General features: G+C 46.6%; 5 protein-coding genes across 5 annotated transcripts; 2 read left to right on the top strand and 3 right to left on the bottom strand.

The window, feature by feature from the left end:
- Window positions 1-334: 334 nt before the first annotated feature.
- CNF03470 (formate dehydrogenase, putative) lies at window positions 335-2,312 on the bottom strand. The gene is made up of 13 exons (XM_571419.1): window positions 2,241-2,312; window positions 2,153-2,183; window positions 2,012-2,093; window positions 1,879-1,939; window positions 1,719-1,825; window positions 1,580-1,660; window positions 1,282-1,511; window positions 1,154-1,230; window positions 937-1,099; window positions 867-875; window positions 734-814; window positions 559-677; window positions 335-495 (listed from the first exon to the last, which is right to left on the bottom strand). The coding sequence occupies exons 1-13, from the start codon at window positions 2,247-2,249 to the stop codon at window positions 424-426; spliced, it is 1,122 nt and encodes a 373-aa protein (XP_571419.1). The 5' UTR covers window positions 2,250-2,312; the 3' UTR covers window positions 335-423.
- Window positions 2,313-3,404: 1,092 nt separating this feature from the next.
- Window positions 3,405-7,219, bottom strand: CNF03480 (general RNA polymerase II transcription factor, putative). The gene is made up of 9 exons (XM_024657436.1): window positions 6,512-7,219; window positions 6,277-6,461; window positions 5,059-6,225; window positions 4,622-5,004; window positions 4,502-4,569; window positions 4,396-4,454; window positions 4,258-4,347; window positions 3,871-4,209; window positions 3,405-3,815 (listed from the first exon to the last, which is right to left on the bottom strand). Exons 1-9 carry the CDS (start codon window positions 6,957-6,959, stop codon window positions 3,606-3,608), a joined length of 2,949 nt encoding a protein of 982 aa, XP_024513054.1. The 5' UTR covers window positions 6,960-7,219; the 3' UTR covers window positions 3,405-3,605.
- A 180-nt stretch (window positions 7,220-7,399) lies between these two features.
- Window positions 7,400-8,920, top strand: CNF03490 (splicing factor u2af-associated protein 2, putative). The gene is made up of 6 exons (XM_571423.2): window positions 7,400-7,563; window positions 7,614-7,676; window positions 7,730-8,265; window positions 8,319-8,541; window positions 8,593-8,691; window positions 8,744-8,920. Exons 1-6 carry the CDS (start codon window positions 7,429-7,431, stop codon window positions 8,894-8,896), a joined length of 1,209 nt encoding a protein of 402 aa, XP_571423.2. The 5' UTR covers window positions 7,400-7,428; the 3' UTR covers window positions 8,897-8,920.
- On the bottom strand, window positions 8,899-9,723 carry CNF03500 (cell wall organization and biogenesis-related protein, putative). The gene is made up of 6 exons (XM_024657437.1): window positions 9,568-9,723; window positions 9,403-9,497; window positions 9,338-9,342; window positions 9,237-9,282; window positions 9,131-9,184; window positions 8,899-9,074 (listed from the first exon to the last, which is right to left on the bottom strand). Exons 1-6 carry the CDS (start codon window positions 9,596-9,598, stop codon window positions 8,964-8,966), a joined length of 342 nt encoding a protein of 113 aa, XP_024513056.1. The 5' UTR covers window positions 9,599-9,723; the 3' UTR covers window positions 8,899-8,963.
- A 2,363-nt stretch (window positions 9,724-12,086) lies between these two features.
- Window positions 12,087-13,345, top strand: CNF03510 (mitochondrion protein, putative). Its single transcript, XM_024657438.1, has 5 exons — window positions 12,087-12,260; window positions 12,321-12,697; window positions 12,753-12,850; window positions 12,903-13,016; window positions 13,069-13,345. The coding sequence occupies exons 1-5, from the start codon at window positions 12,255-12,257 to the stop codon at window positions 13,188-13,190; spliced, it is 717 nt and encodes a 238-aa protein (XP_024513058.1). The 5' UTR covers window positions 12,087-12,254; the 3' UTR covers window positions 13,191-13,345.
- Window positions 13,346-13,398: the final 53 nt, after the last annotated feature.

Here is a 13,398-nt window from a genome sequence, read left to right on the forward strand (position 1 = left end):
ACAAACAGATACTTCTTATGTTCACCCCTTACGTACTCCCGTTCACCTTTTTCAAACCAGTTTGTATGCCTCACTGCTGCGGTTGAATGGTACTGCAGCTTATTTATGTGAGTTTTTCCGTCTAGATCGTTTAACGTCGCTCTCTAACTTTCTCCTACAATTTTACAGATACAAAAACCTCACCATGGTATCATTATTTATTATGTCATCGAGAAGAGGCGTGAGCTGATGAAGGTGGACTAATAAGAGAGGCTTTTTAGACTGATTGGGCCGATGTGGATCTCATAAGATTTAGCAAAACAATACGATATCGAAGAGTACTTTTGGACAGCTGTAACTCATTCAATTCATTCATTCTTCTTACTATGTTCAATCCGGCTGTGAGTGCAAAAATAAATGACAAGGCAGAGTAAAGAGACGCGTTTACTTGGCTGCGTTTACTTGGCTCTGCTCCTTCTTCTTCTCATCTCGGTTACCGTAAGACTTGCTTGCGTACTAAGTATGCCTTATTAACCGTAGCTCTTACATATCATACACCAGCAAAGCTGCAAAACTCACATCACCGTTGGTAACGATCAAGTTAACAGGGTTCTGCTCCTCGCCAGCAAAGTAACGCCTGATGATCTCCTTGGTACCTTCAGCATATCTGGTTTGAGCATCAAGAGTAGTGCCCGAGTCTGAAAGTCCGTCAATACACATCACTCAATAACATTCACAGATAATAGCCACTTACAGTGGGGCACCATGCCGTTACCCCCGCCGAGAGGATTGGCCATGTGCCTCCAGGGGTGGTCCTTGGGAGCGGGCTGAACGTCTGCAGGACAGTCAGTACAGCTAGTCATTTATGTATGAGTTCCACTGCTTACCCCAGACATCTACAGTTACGCGATACTATGAGCCTCAATATTCCATAAACGATGATATTTCAGTGCTTACCTCCAGCGTAACCTAGGAGATGGCCAGACTCCAAAGCCTTCTTGACGGCATTGCGGTCACAAATGGCGCCCCGAGCAGTGTTGACCAACCAAGAACCAGGCTTCATCTTGCTGATGAGTTCTTCGTTGAAGAGACCACGAGTCTTCTCATGAAGAGGGCAGTTCTAGAACAAACAGTTTCAACGAATAGCTGGATTGGAATATATGAAAAGACTTACGATGGTGACGATATCACATTGCGCGACCATGTCCTCAAGTTTCTCCACTCTTCGAGCCTTGATAGCCTTGGCCGCCTCTGGAATTTACCGGTGAGCTAGCACTGGTGATAACACGAGTTTAAACTTACCAGCAGGGAGGCCAGCGTAATCGAACCACAAAAGCTCCTTGCAATCGAAGGGTTGCAATCTCTGCAGGACTCGGTACCCGATTCGACCACAGCCTACGGTACCGACAACCTTACCCTCGAGGTCAAAGGCATTACGAGCAATTTTGGCAACGTTCCAGTCGTCGGCCTGGATCTGCTCGTGAGCTGGAACAAAGTTGCGAACCAAAAGCAAGATGGACATTATCACGTGTCTATTGAGATTCGTCAGTCAGTCAATGAGAGATACCAGTGAAAAAAAAAGAATCCTGCAGAGACATACTCGGCAACGGAGACGACATTGGAGCCGGAAACCTCAGCAACAGTGATCTTCCTCTTGTTGGCAGCTTCAAGGTCAATGTGGCTATGAATTCATCCCATGAGCTTTCCACCCCACAAGGAAAAAATACCATTCGACTTACTCAGATCCAACACCAGCGGTTACACAAAGCTTGAGCTTAGAAGCCTTCTCCATGAGTTCAGCGGTAAGATAGCCAGGGTGGAAAGGGGTGGTGATGAGGATCTCAGTCTAAAGGAGCAGCAAGTCAGGCCTCGCCATGCCAGCCATAACATGATACGCACGTCGGGAAGGTGCTTCTGGAACTCGGAGTCGGGACCTTCCTTGTCGGCAGTGACAATAAATCTGAGATAGAGGGCATGGTCAGCCCAGATGGCTCTCGTAACTTGCCATCTCCAAAAGTTACGGAAGACTTACTCATGGCCTTCTTTCTTGAGCCAATCAGCAAAGCCAAGTCTGTTTTCCACCGTACCGAGGAGTCGACTTTCGTCTTCGGCAGCTAAACACATCAGTCAGCGGCAAGTCGCTTACCAGAAAGGACTAAGAAAGAGAACACACCCTTCCCTCCAGAGTAGAGAACCGCGAGAACCTGCGATGGGCGACATGATCAGTATATACTTCAAGGAAGAGGATTAGCACTACTCGCTTTGACCATTTGGACAGTATTGTTCTGTTGTTGATGTTATTGAGAGTAATTTATTGTGAAGGAAGCGAAATTTGAAGCTGTGGTGGGTGGGTAGTCAGAGGAGGCTTTCTCGCCCTGGTTTTATACATTTTTCTTAATATTTACATGGAGTGGTGTGGCAGCTGATGAGACTCTCAAATAGCCGAGATCTTTGGCCCCGGCTACTATCCCAAACTTTTGACGAGTTAACGAACAAGAAGATCATAACAACCGACGTGACCACAAGGACTGGACGGGTAACAAACGACGACCGGTAGTAGCTGAAGGGCGCTACGTCGTGCGACTGTCCGTTAAAGTAGCTGCTGCATGTATGCGCGATTTTTCGGCCTCAAAATGGTCTTGATTGTGAGTATGATCAATATTAACGGCGAACTGCTATTGCATCTCTCGTGCGAGAATCTGCGTGCGAGTGACTACTACTGCCGCGCATCATGGCCTGACGGAGATGACGCCCTTCGTTGGTGGGAAGAACGGGCGCGGGATGATTTACGTACGGTTATTAACTATACTCGGCCATCAGTTGCTGCCTGGGTGCCTGTTTTCGCGCTCCACCCGCCATTTTACATCCGTCTCTCAGCCGCCGGCCGTTCCCCATGATCACATTTGAGATTTGTTCGTGAGGAACTCCCAAATGATTAGATTTGAGATTTATTACTAGAAGATGTTTCATGTGAGATGATAAATTAAATAACAGTCCTGTTCTTTTGCCGTTTGAAATACACTTCCCACGCTAATACGTTTATTTGAGATTGCACGGTGACACTTAAAATGTCATTATTTGACGGCGGAGATCATCTACTCCTATCAGACATCTTTTGAGATGATTATCATGCACCATTATCGACATTTTCGGGCGTCATTCACCACCCGATTTGAGATTTGTGGTGGAAACATTTGAGAGAATAAATATAGCACCCTCCGGCAAGTTTTCTCAAATGTTTTCCTAGTACTATGCCTCCAGAGGGCGCGCAAGTAACATTTATCAACTGCAAGCGACGTGGTACAAGTGAGCATGGGTGCCCTGAAATCATGAACAGAGACTCTGACTCAACAACAAGAAGGCCACATGTGATAAGCGTCGTCAGAAATGAGAACACGTAACTTCAATTTGCAGTCTGGCTATTATGATAGACCATGCATTCACTTTTTTTCCCAACACCAAAAAAAACATGCCGAATGTGTGCTCATGAAAGATAGCTGTGGTTGATTGGACACTACTATACACCTACTACTCGCCCTATCGTTACAAGTCAGATTACTAAGCCATCATCTTCGTCGTATCCACAAACTCCAAAACGCATACTCCAAAAGCTGCCCATCGAATCCTCACTTGAGCTCTGCTAATATGCTCTCAAGATCGTGCACAACGTCAGTCATGGTCGGTCTCTCCGCAGGGTCTTGGTGCCACATCCTCTCCATCAGGTTCACTGGCTCAGATCCCCAATGCTTGCGCATGCCTGTCACAGGTGGACGGCGATGCTTCGTTCCAACAGCATCATAAATGTAATGTTCGTTATGTCCTTCCCAGGGGTATTTCTACAGATGATATATTAGTGATTACCTGAGCAAGTGATAAATAGAAACAACATACCTTTTCTCCAATCCATCCTGACATCATTTCCCAATACACCATCCCGGCCGAAAACACGTCTACTTTATAGTCATACCTTGGCGTCGGATGCCAAAGTTCAGGTGCTTGCCAGTTCACTGTTCCCACCAGACTTCTAATCATAGATCTAGTCGAGTTCTTCACACGTGCTAAGCCGAAATCCCCTACTTTGGCCACCCCAGAACGATTGATGAGGATGTTGGAAGATTTACAGTCTCGATGGATGATAGATGGTTTGCGGGTGTGTAAATATTCCAGGCCCCGAGCGATGTCGAGCATAAGACTCAGAAGACGTTTCAGAGTGGGGCACGGGACGTTACGCTAAGTGACTTATTAGTTCCAACGGGATGGGTAATAAATAAGACTTACAATATAGTCGAACAGATCGCCGTTCTCGCACAGCTCGCTAACGAGCATACATGGCACGTGGGTAGAGTCTTCGGGAATACAGATACCCCTCTGTTCGATATAAGCAATGATGCGCTCACTGGATAAAAAGGGACTTACAAAGCGAACGATGTTTGGGTGACTGAATTCGGCAAGCAGCTTCAATTCCCTTATGTCCACTACCGACTGTAAGCTACTTTTTGCTTCTAAAACTGAAATCACCTACTTTCACTCAAATGGCTTCTAAACTCAGAGATTGCCACCTTTCTGCCTCTAAACTTCCCAACGTATACACTACCGAACCAGTCAACTCTGTTTGCTCATGATTTTGAAAATGCCAACTCACTCTTTGAAGCCACCACTACCTATCTTCTCCAGCTTTATCAACTGGCTCGGTTTAATAACTGAATCTTCCAATCCCAACTCTTGCAGATCCAAGTTCAACTCTGCTTCTGTCCCCTTCTTTTCCTCTTCTACATCACCTTCCTCACCTTTGGATAAAGGTGGTGTTTCAGGATCGTTGGCATGAATATGTGAGCGAAGAAGAACTGGTGTGGGTTTACCGGGTGCGTGAGCGGCGGTGCCGATAGCGGGTACATGCTTATTGGACTTGAACTTGGATTTGGTTTTAGATTTAGATTTAGACTTGCGTCGAGGCATAGCAGTACGGGGAGGAGAAGGTCGAGCGGTTGAGGCTGAAGATGGATAAGAGCCCTTTTGCTCATCGCGCTAAATAAAGTTGATAAGTCCTTCATTCCTGAACATAATGGAAAATTTACTTACCCATTCTAATAGCGCCTTTGCCAATTGCGGCTTGGTGCCTCCAACCTCAATCCCTCGAGTTTCGCACATCTGCACTAACTCATCTCGCAATAGCCTTATCAAGCTCGCCACCGTAGCTTCGCTCAAATCTATATCCAGTTCAGGCTCTCCATCTTCCTCGTCGCTTTCGTCCTCTTCATCCATGTCGGGGTCATTCCTCGCTTCCTGAAGAAGTTGGCGACGACGATTCTGGATTGCACCGAAAGTCTTGCCGGAGCGAGTAGTGTGTACTGGCCGAGGAGTAGATGCTTCCGTCTCGGTTGCGACGGATGGGGTGGGCGAGCCGACCATAGCAGAATCCTCGTCAAGTTTAGGGGTCGATGAGCGAGAAGCGCGGCCCCTCCGTGGAGGAATTGCCGGTTGTGGCGTAGGCGTCCCTTCTTTCATGCCAATATCCCTTTCCTCATCGACTTCCATGTCTTCATCTTCCGTACCGCTTTCACCACCCTGCATCCGTTGGATAGCCTTCTTCTTGGCTCCCCTTGTAGGAAGATTTTTTGACGACCTTTGCTCGCTCGTTGGGGCCATATCAATGTCGCCACCGTATTTCGAAAGGCTCGCCTGAGAAATGGATTTGCGTCGCAACTTCCTTTCTTTTGGCTGGGGCTCTTCTTCCACTTCAGTGGCTTCCGCATCAGCCTCTTCGGCATCATCTTCAAAGTCCGTGATGTCCGTTGAGGGCTCTTTCATGAAGCTTTTCCTTTCTCCCACCCCTCTAGGTCGTAGTCGTTTTACTATGGGCGTGGATTCTATTCCGTTTACATCGTCATCAGAATCAGATGACTCAGTAAGCTCAATCTCGTCACCGTTCTCGCTTTTGCCATTGACTTTTTTTGTCAGCTGGGCTCTTACTCGTCTGGACCTTGCCTCCGACTTGGTATGGCGTTTAGTCAAAGTGCGAGTTGGACGTGAGGGGCGTGGCTGCCGACGAACGACGGGCGTTTCTAATCGAACGCGTGACCTTGTACGAGGTCGCGGTTTTGGAGTCACATCTGGGGATGATGATTCTGCAAGTGGAGAGGACGGGGGAGGGGTGGCTGGGATAGGGGAAAGTGTAGACTGTCGGCGAATAAGACGATTTGGGGATGAGGGAAGCGGGGAAATAAGGCGCCCTGTTTGATGCTTTCGCTATGATCCAGTTAGTCATGAAGGCAGAAAATCTCGGCATGATGGACATACGGCAGAGATAAGACCATCAACAAGCTCTTTCTTACCCATATCACCAATCGTTTCATCCTCATTCATGTCGTCGGGAATGTCTTCACTATCCCACATACCGGCTACTCTCCATAATCTTACCAATTCAGCCTTCCGTAATCTATGTAATGCCGTTGATGGTGCATAATGGATCATATTTCGGTCACCTGATAGGCAATTGTTAATAGAGTCGCTGTATGTCGATATAACGACTCACTCTCGGCGATAAAGTCTGGCTCCCATTCATCTCCACTAGTTTCTACCCAGCTGTCCTCCGTCGACAATGACCCGGCTCTTGACCGCTTTCGTTTTTTTGGGCTAGCGGCATCTTCACCGTCCTGCCCATTTGGTAGTGAGTCGGCCCAAACCTTGTCGTTACTTTTTCGTCTGACAGGTCTCGATTGTGAACGCGATCGACTGGTTCTGCGAGCCGGTGCGCTAGAAGACTCGCCCGTTTTCATAATGGCTTTTTCTAGATCATCTTCCAGCTCATTAGAATAGTTTTGCCCAGCTTCATTATGGCTCGCCACGAAGGTCGTAACGCCTAAACGGCGTTTCTTTGGTGGATGACGAGGGTATAAAGTATGCCTGGCTATAAGAGGCGATGCGGTCTTACGAGGTGAACTGACAAAGTGTTGCGACCTTGTTCGCTGTAGTCGATCCATCTCGTCCAAGGAATGGATATGGCGCCGAATTACTTCCCGGCGACAACGTCTTTGTTACAGGCCACGATGAATTGGGCGCGAAGATGGCGAGCTGTACGCCGACGAACCGCAAATCCTTGGGTATACTGTAGCTCTAGGTGATTTCTGGGTCTTATGTGTTCGTTCTTTTTTGTATATGTTTTTTCTCCCAGGCTACATATCAGCCATGCTGACGGAAGAGATGACCAATCGAGTAGATCCGGAGAGCCAGTGGAGTGAATTCTTTACGTGACGGAGAAAAGTGACTGACGAGTTGACGAGGCGAAGGAGGGAGCCGTCCCACGTGCGCTTGGCGTGGATCTCGCGTGGCTTATCCTACCACCGTCATGGCCCTCAAGCCGTCGCGGACCAGAAGCAATCGAACTATCCGTTGTTCGAGTCTCTTCAGTTATTGAGCTGTCTATACGTTTACGTGCCACCATTTGGTAAAATGCCAAACGCCCCCATACCCGGCCAGTTCGAGCAGGACACTCGAGTCTCTTTTGACAAAGTTTCCGGCAAGTGGCAGTACGAAGATGATGAAGGCACAGAACATGAATGGAATGGCACTGCTTGGATTCCCATTGTACGTATCATGCAGACTCGTACCAAACAAAGGCTGATCCATCTGTCTAGATTGACGATGAGCTTGTAAGAGCACAGCAAGCAGCGTACTCGGTACCCGGTGTAGACGAATCAGTACGTCGGTTATCAATCGTAAAAGAATTAAATCCTCATCAACCGATTGATAGACACCTTCCAATGCGGCCATCGCAAGAGAAGAACGCCGTAACAAGAAGCGTAAGAAGGGAGAAAAGGATTATACCTCAAATACCTCCAACGCCCCAGCTGCTGCGACCGAGGCCTCCAAACCTGCTCCTGCCCCGTCTGCGCCCAAGAAGACTGGTGTTTGGGTCACAAATCTTCCGCCAAACACCACTATCCAGAAGCTTGCCGATGTCTTCTCCAAGGCTGGCGTCTTGCATATTGATGATGAAGGCAATCCCCGTATTAAGATGTACTATGATGACGAAGGGAATTTCAAAGGCGAAGCTTGGGTTGTATATTTCAAGGAAGGCAGTGTGGACCTCGCCATCACACTTTTGGATGACACTGAGCTCGAGCTGGGTGCTGGTTATCCGCCTATGAGAGTCAAAGTCGCGGAATATTTTAAAGATCAGGAAAAGGGAAAAGATAAAGAGAAGAAAGAGAAAACTGAAGGAGAAAAGAAGAAATTGACGGCCGAAGAGAAGCAAAAAATGAGCAAGAGGATGAAGACTCTTCAGAGGTGCGTGATTAGTTTCTTATGATCTTGATCTGGATTGGACTGATTGTATGTAGTAAAATCACGTGGCGCTCGGATGATGAGTCTGACGACCCTGCTGCTCCTCTCGGAGGTGCTCCTGCCCCGACAAACAACCGTTTCGCTCGTGTGGTCGTGTTGAAGGGAATGTTCGTCCCCGAGGAATTAGAAAAGGATCCTGCGTTATTGCTAGAGCTGAAAGAAGAGGTCAGAGAAGAAGCAGAGACGCTTGGCCAAGTCACGAGTGTTATCTTGTATGATGTAGGTTACTACATCTTGACGGCTGATTTCGATGCTTACAATGAACCATAGAAGGAGGAGGACGGGGTAATGACCATCAAGTTCAAGGAACCCGTGTCAGCGCAGGCGTGTGTAGCGAAGATGAACAACCGATATTTCGACGGTCGAGTGGTATGTCTGGCTTATGATCCTTTTTCTAATGTCGCTAACACATTCAACGCAGATCTACGCCGGTCTCTATAACGGAAAGGAAAGATTCAAAAAATCTGGTGGACGGACGTTTGATGAAGATAATGATCAGGAGGAGAAGGAGCGACTGGACAACTTTGCGCACTGGCTGGTGGAGGGCGAGGATGAAGAAGCTGCCAAGAAGTAAATAAGAATTTATACTTGTAGGATGCATTTATCCTTCTGTCCCAGGCCCATCCGTTCCTTTTAATTATTTATGCTTTGGATGACTCTTTGGCGAGGATCTCTTCGACACGCTTGACTTTCCCATCGTTTCCTCCAGAGGTGATACTCTTGTCCGTTCGAGTACCAATCCTGATATCGGTCTAAGGCTCATTGTCAGTTTGTTTAAGGACATAGAATGATGCATACCAAGACATACCGCAATTCTAGGGGTACCCATGGCGTGAACAGCCTTGTGACAGTCTCCGATCGCCTGTACATATTATATCAACTGGGGACTGCAAGTAAAGGCAAGCATTACGCACCTTCATAACTTCATCCCAGGGACCTTCAATGTTAGTTCCGTAACCGCTTTAATCTTCTCAGCCTTTGATCGATCACGCTGTTTTGTTGGTAACGGACTTACTGCAACTATGACGGTAAATGAAGCATTAGAGTAACAATGCTTTGCAAGCAACAAGACCGACATACCTTGTATTCCAGTCCAGACTTCTCAAGAACTTTCTGACATTCTGCGATCTGAGGGCCAACAGAAGGGACAGAAAGACCCATGGGGATGAGACAGACTAGGATCGAACAGAGAACCAGACACTCGGTCAATGAGAGGACAAAGAGCAGAGAGCAGTAACTTCTCACAGTCAGCGACGGCGTAGAGCTGGTCAGACATCTTTGAATTTTGTATTGTCTCTGCGTGCAACTGGTGCTAACTTTTGGTAAAGTAAAAGTATGATGAGCGTTTCTCGCCAAAGCAGACTCTGATTCACTGAAACTATTAGACCATGCGGCTTCCGAGAGCCGTCGGAATAATAAGTCTGTACGAGAAGCAATAATTAAGACCCCGTGGCGGTTATTGCCGGCCTCTTATTATTTATTATTCTTATTTTAATTAATTATCAAACGATCAAACATGCCTGGCCGAGAAGACTCGAAGACCGACGGATGAAGGAGAAACTGTCACTGTGGCCTCCCTTGCTGCTTCCCATCATGTCATTCATACGTCCTCACACGACCGTCTTCACGTAACGTGTAAGATGATTTTGAGCCATACGACAAAAGCATACTGTTTTATCGCAATTTCGCTATTCGTGCGGCTTTTGAGTTTGCACAACAACTCTTTCTCCTCCATTCCTCAAGAAGGCAACAAACTTCGAATCCGACAAACCATGGCTTGTCCTTGTGTTGGACCTAACCAGCCGCTTCTATCTATATCTCCCACAACTCTGAATCGCCTAGTGACGGCATCTTCCACATCATGGTAGAAACCACTTGTCATACCCATTTTTGTACATGTCGACGTCCTGTGCACTTCCCGAGGATTTTATTCCGAGAGCGTGCAGAAACTATACATTAAAATCTTAATCAATAAAGATCGTTCTTCAAAGTTCTTCCGAGCTCTTGAAGAAAAATGTGGTAAAGGCGGCAAAGACGTTGTGAAGTGATTGATAGGCGCCAAAAGAATGGAGGGATGTTGCTTGTTGTTGGTGAGTGAGGATGCTCATTGCTGTGCTGTCGTTGATTTGTCCCTCATTATCAATAAGATGACTTATATGTAAAACTTGTACAGTACTGTAATTCTATATGTACTGACTTTGGGGGCCCAGCTTACCCACAAAGCATCTGTCTGTGAGCAAGTGTAAGGCTGGCCGGGTAAGAGGCAGGTACGGTAGTCGGTATGGATATGACCGGCAGACGTGTTGAAGGTGAAGGCATATGATATACGTCTAATACATATGAGGATTGATCCATAAGGGATCTTCGAAAGGGTATGAAGAGGTTTATATACAATCCAGTCGCCCCCCTCTACTCGGCCTGTCTCCCTTCCCTTCAACTTATCCTTTTCGACAAACATCCTTCTCCAATGTTGGGACTGTAATCTACTGATGGGTCTTGACAGCAAGGGAAACTGTTCAAAGAGGCACATTATATAAGTTGCCTTTGTGGACAAGAAGAGGCTACTGCTGGCGGTCACCTCATGAGGTAAGTCAGATCCAATCATTATGTGCACAATATAAGGTGCGGTCTGAATTCTCTTACATTGCGTTTCCAGGAACATGATGGCTGATCACTAGATGGCCATTTGCTACACGAACATTACTGAACGTCGAATATTTTGTTCCAGAAGATAGCTTGCAACTGCGAATGTATTTTTTATCCAAGTTTACTCTACTCGAAGCTCAATCGCAAGGAATATAGTAGTAGCCATTGAATGAGCTTCGTCTATCGGTTGCAGCGAGCAATTGTTTAACAATGGAAAGCATGCAAACCGTGGACTGGATAGTCTCTAACAACTGTATCACATCAGCAGACGACAACAACCATCGTGTTTCTTCCTCGATAATTGCATGCAGCTGATCACTCAATGATCAATGGTTGTCCTTGTTGCAGCGCAGTGTTGCGCAAGGTAACAACCTCCATGACGGCAAATACCTCACTTCCTTTGGTCAATGGCTTCTTGATCCCTAGCATTAATAGGATATTCCCATAGTCAGGTCTGAACAACAGGGGCCGATGATGAGGATTATTATTCACAATTTAACGCCTAGCGGAAAAAAAAAAAACATTTGAGATTCTTGAAGGTTGTTGTAGTAGGTGAAGGTGGGGAGTGATGTTCTCAAGAGATTGGGAACAATTATCTCAAATGACTGATGTTGTATCTTCTTCTCATACTAATAGTAATGGTACGATCACTCCAAAAATAAAAGTAGGTAAATATCAAAAAATAGATTTCCCTTCGCCTCTTATTCAATGCACGTGAACTGCATGTTTAAAGATTACGATGTAAGCACTAATTAGGACTAAGCATATCTCAAATGTTTCGTGCGTATAGCGGTATAGCCCCACGAACCGTGTTGATAATATGTCAAAGAAACGAAGGACGGAGTGACGAAAGGATTGATAGCTCAAAGAAAAACAGGATCTCAAATGATATCGTTCAACATCTCAAAGCCGGCTGATATCAAATTTCGGTGTTACTCATCATTCGGCGGGGATTGGCCGACGGCCGGGTGACGGACGGAATGGTCTTGTCGGTGTAGACTGGAGTATGACGGAAGTTGCTGCGGCGGTAACTTTTGGAGACCCGCTCGGCATGACGACATGGACGATTCTCCCATAATCAGGCGAGGAAAGTACAATGATAATGGACGAAAAGACCATCTACGATAGCCTTATAGCAACGGGCTTTGAAAATCCCTCATATCCATTCGCATAGTCGTATAGCCGCACGTCAGCTATAAAAAGACCCCATCTCTGCTGGCAGTTACGCTCATTCGATTGCTCAACCAGTTACCCATACCCACCAATATAATCAATCGCCAGCTATCATGAAGGTAACTTCTCCCACGACATAATCATAGTCAACAAGCGCACTTCTGACTTCCACTTGTTAGGCCCCCATTTCCAGTTCCACTCAAGATGACATGAAAGTCTATTACAACGAAACTCTGAAAGGTGGTTTTCGAGGAGCGTTGCTTGCTGCCGCCATCACTGGAACATCATACTTCGTTTTAACTAAGCGTTCACCCACATTTCGCTCTTTACCCCTCCCTGCGAAAGCATTTGGCGGAGTAGTCATCAGTATTCCTTGTATGTTCATCTCTGCCGAGAGAGCTGGTCTGGCGTATGAGCGGGCACAATGGTCTGGTGTCGGCCAGAAGGAAATTGAGCGCAACATAGAGAGGCAGTCAGAAAGGTGGGGAAAGATGACACAAATGGAAAAGGCCAAGAATTGGGTCGGAAATCACAAATACAGTCTTATCAGTGCCGCGTGAGTGTGCTTTAATTGATCCAAGGTACTCTGTACTGACTGTTGGGTCGTTTAGTTGGGTCGGGTCCTTAGGTTTAGCTTTCGGCATCGTCGCCAGAAACCCTTATCAGACTACAGCTCAGAAGGTAGTGCAAGCCCGTATGTGGGCTCAAGGTTAGTCAAAAAGATATTTTCAGAAGTTATCATTACTAACACCTTGCTCTAGGCCTCACTGTTGGACTCTTAGTCGGAGGTGCCTTGTTGGCTGGTGCCAATTCCAATCCCCCTGACGAGTTTAGTCAAAAGAAAGAAGGTGACCACTCATGGCGAGACATCCTCGGTAAGTCACTGTTATCGAGGTAATGCTGAGGAGATCTAATGTTCTTATGCAGAACTTGATGAGCACTTGACTCAAGAGGAGCGTGCCCAGCTACATGGGAATGCCGACCCAAAGAAGTTGAAGGAAATTCATGAGGCTGCCCTCAAAAGAAAAGCTGCGGTTGGCAAAGTATAGACTAGTGTGGCCTCCATGTCCCATTATTGGTATATTAAGAGGAGGGTGAAAGAGAAGGTAAAATTAAGTATGTGTATTTCGATCCAGAATGTACCCAAATAGCATGCCAACGACTTCGTCAATCTCTCCACCTATGCAACTTGTGTTTTTCAGGGCGGTTGGCGAGTTGGCCGATGTCGTTCATTTTTCAGTTCTGACCAAATGATCT

Source organism: Cryptococcus neoformans, assembly GCF_000091045.1.
Source record: "Cryptococcus neoformans var. neoformans JEC21 chromosome 6 sequence".
Classification (NCBI taxonomy): Eukaryota; Fungi; Basidiomycota; class Tremellomycetes; order Tremellales; family Cryptococcaceae; genus Cryptococcus; species Cryptococcus deneoformans.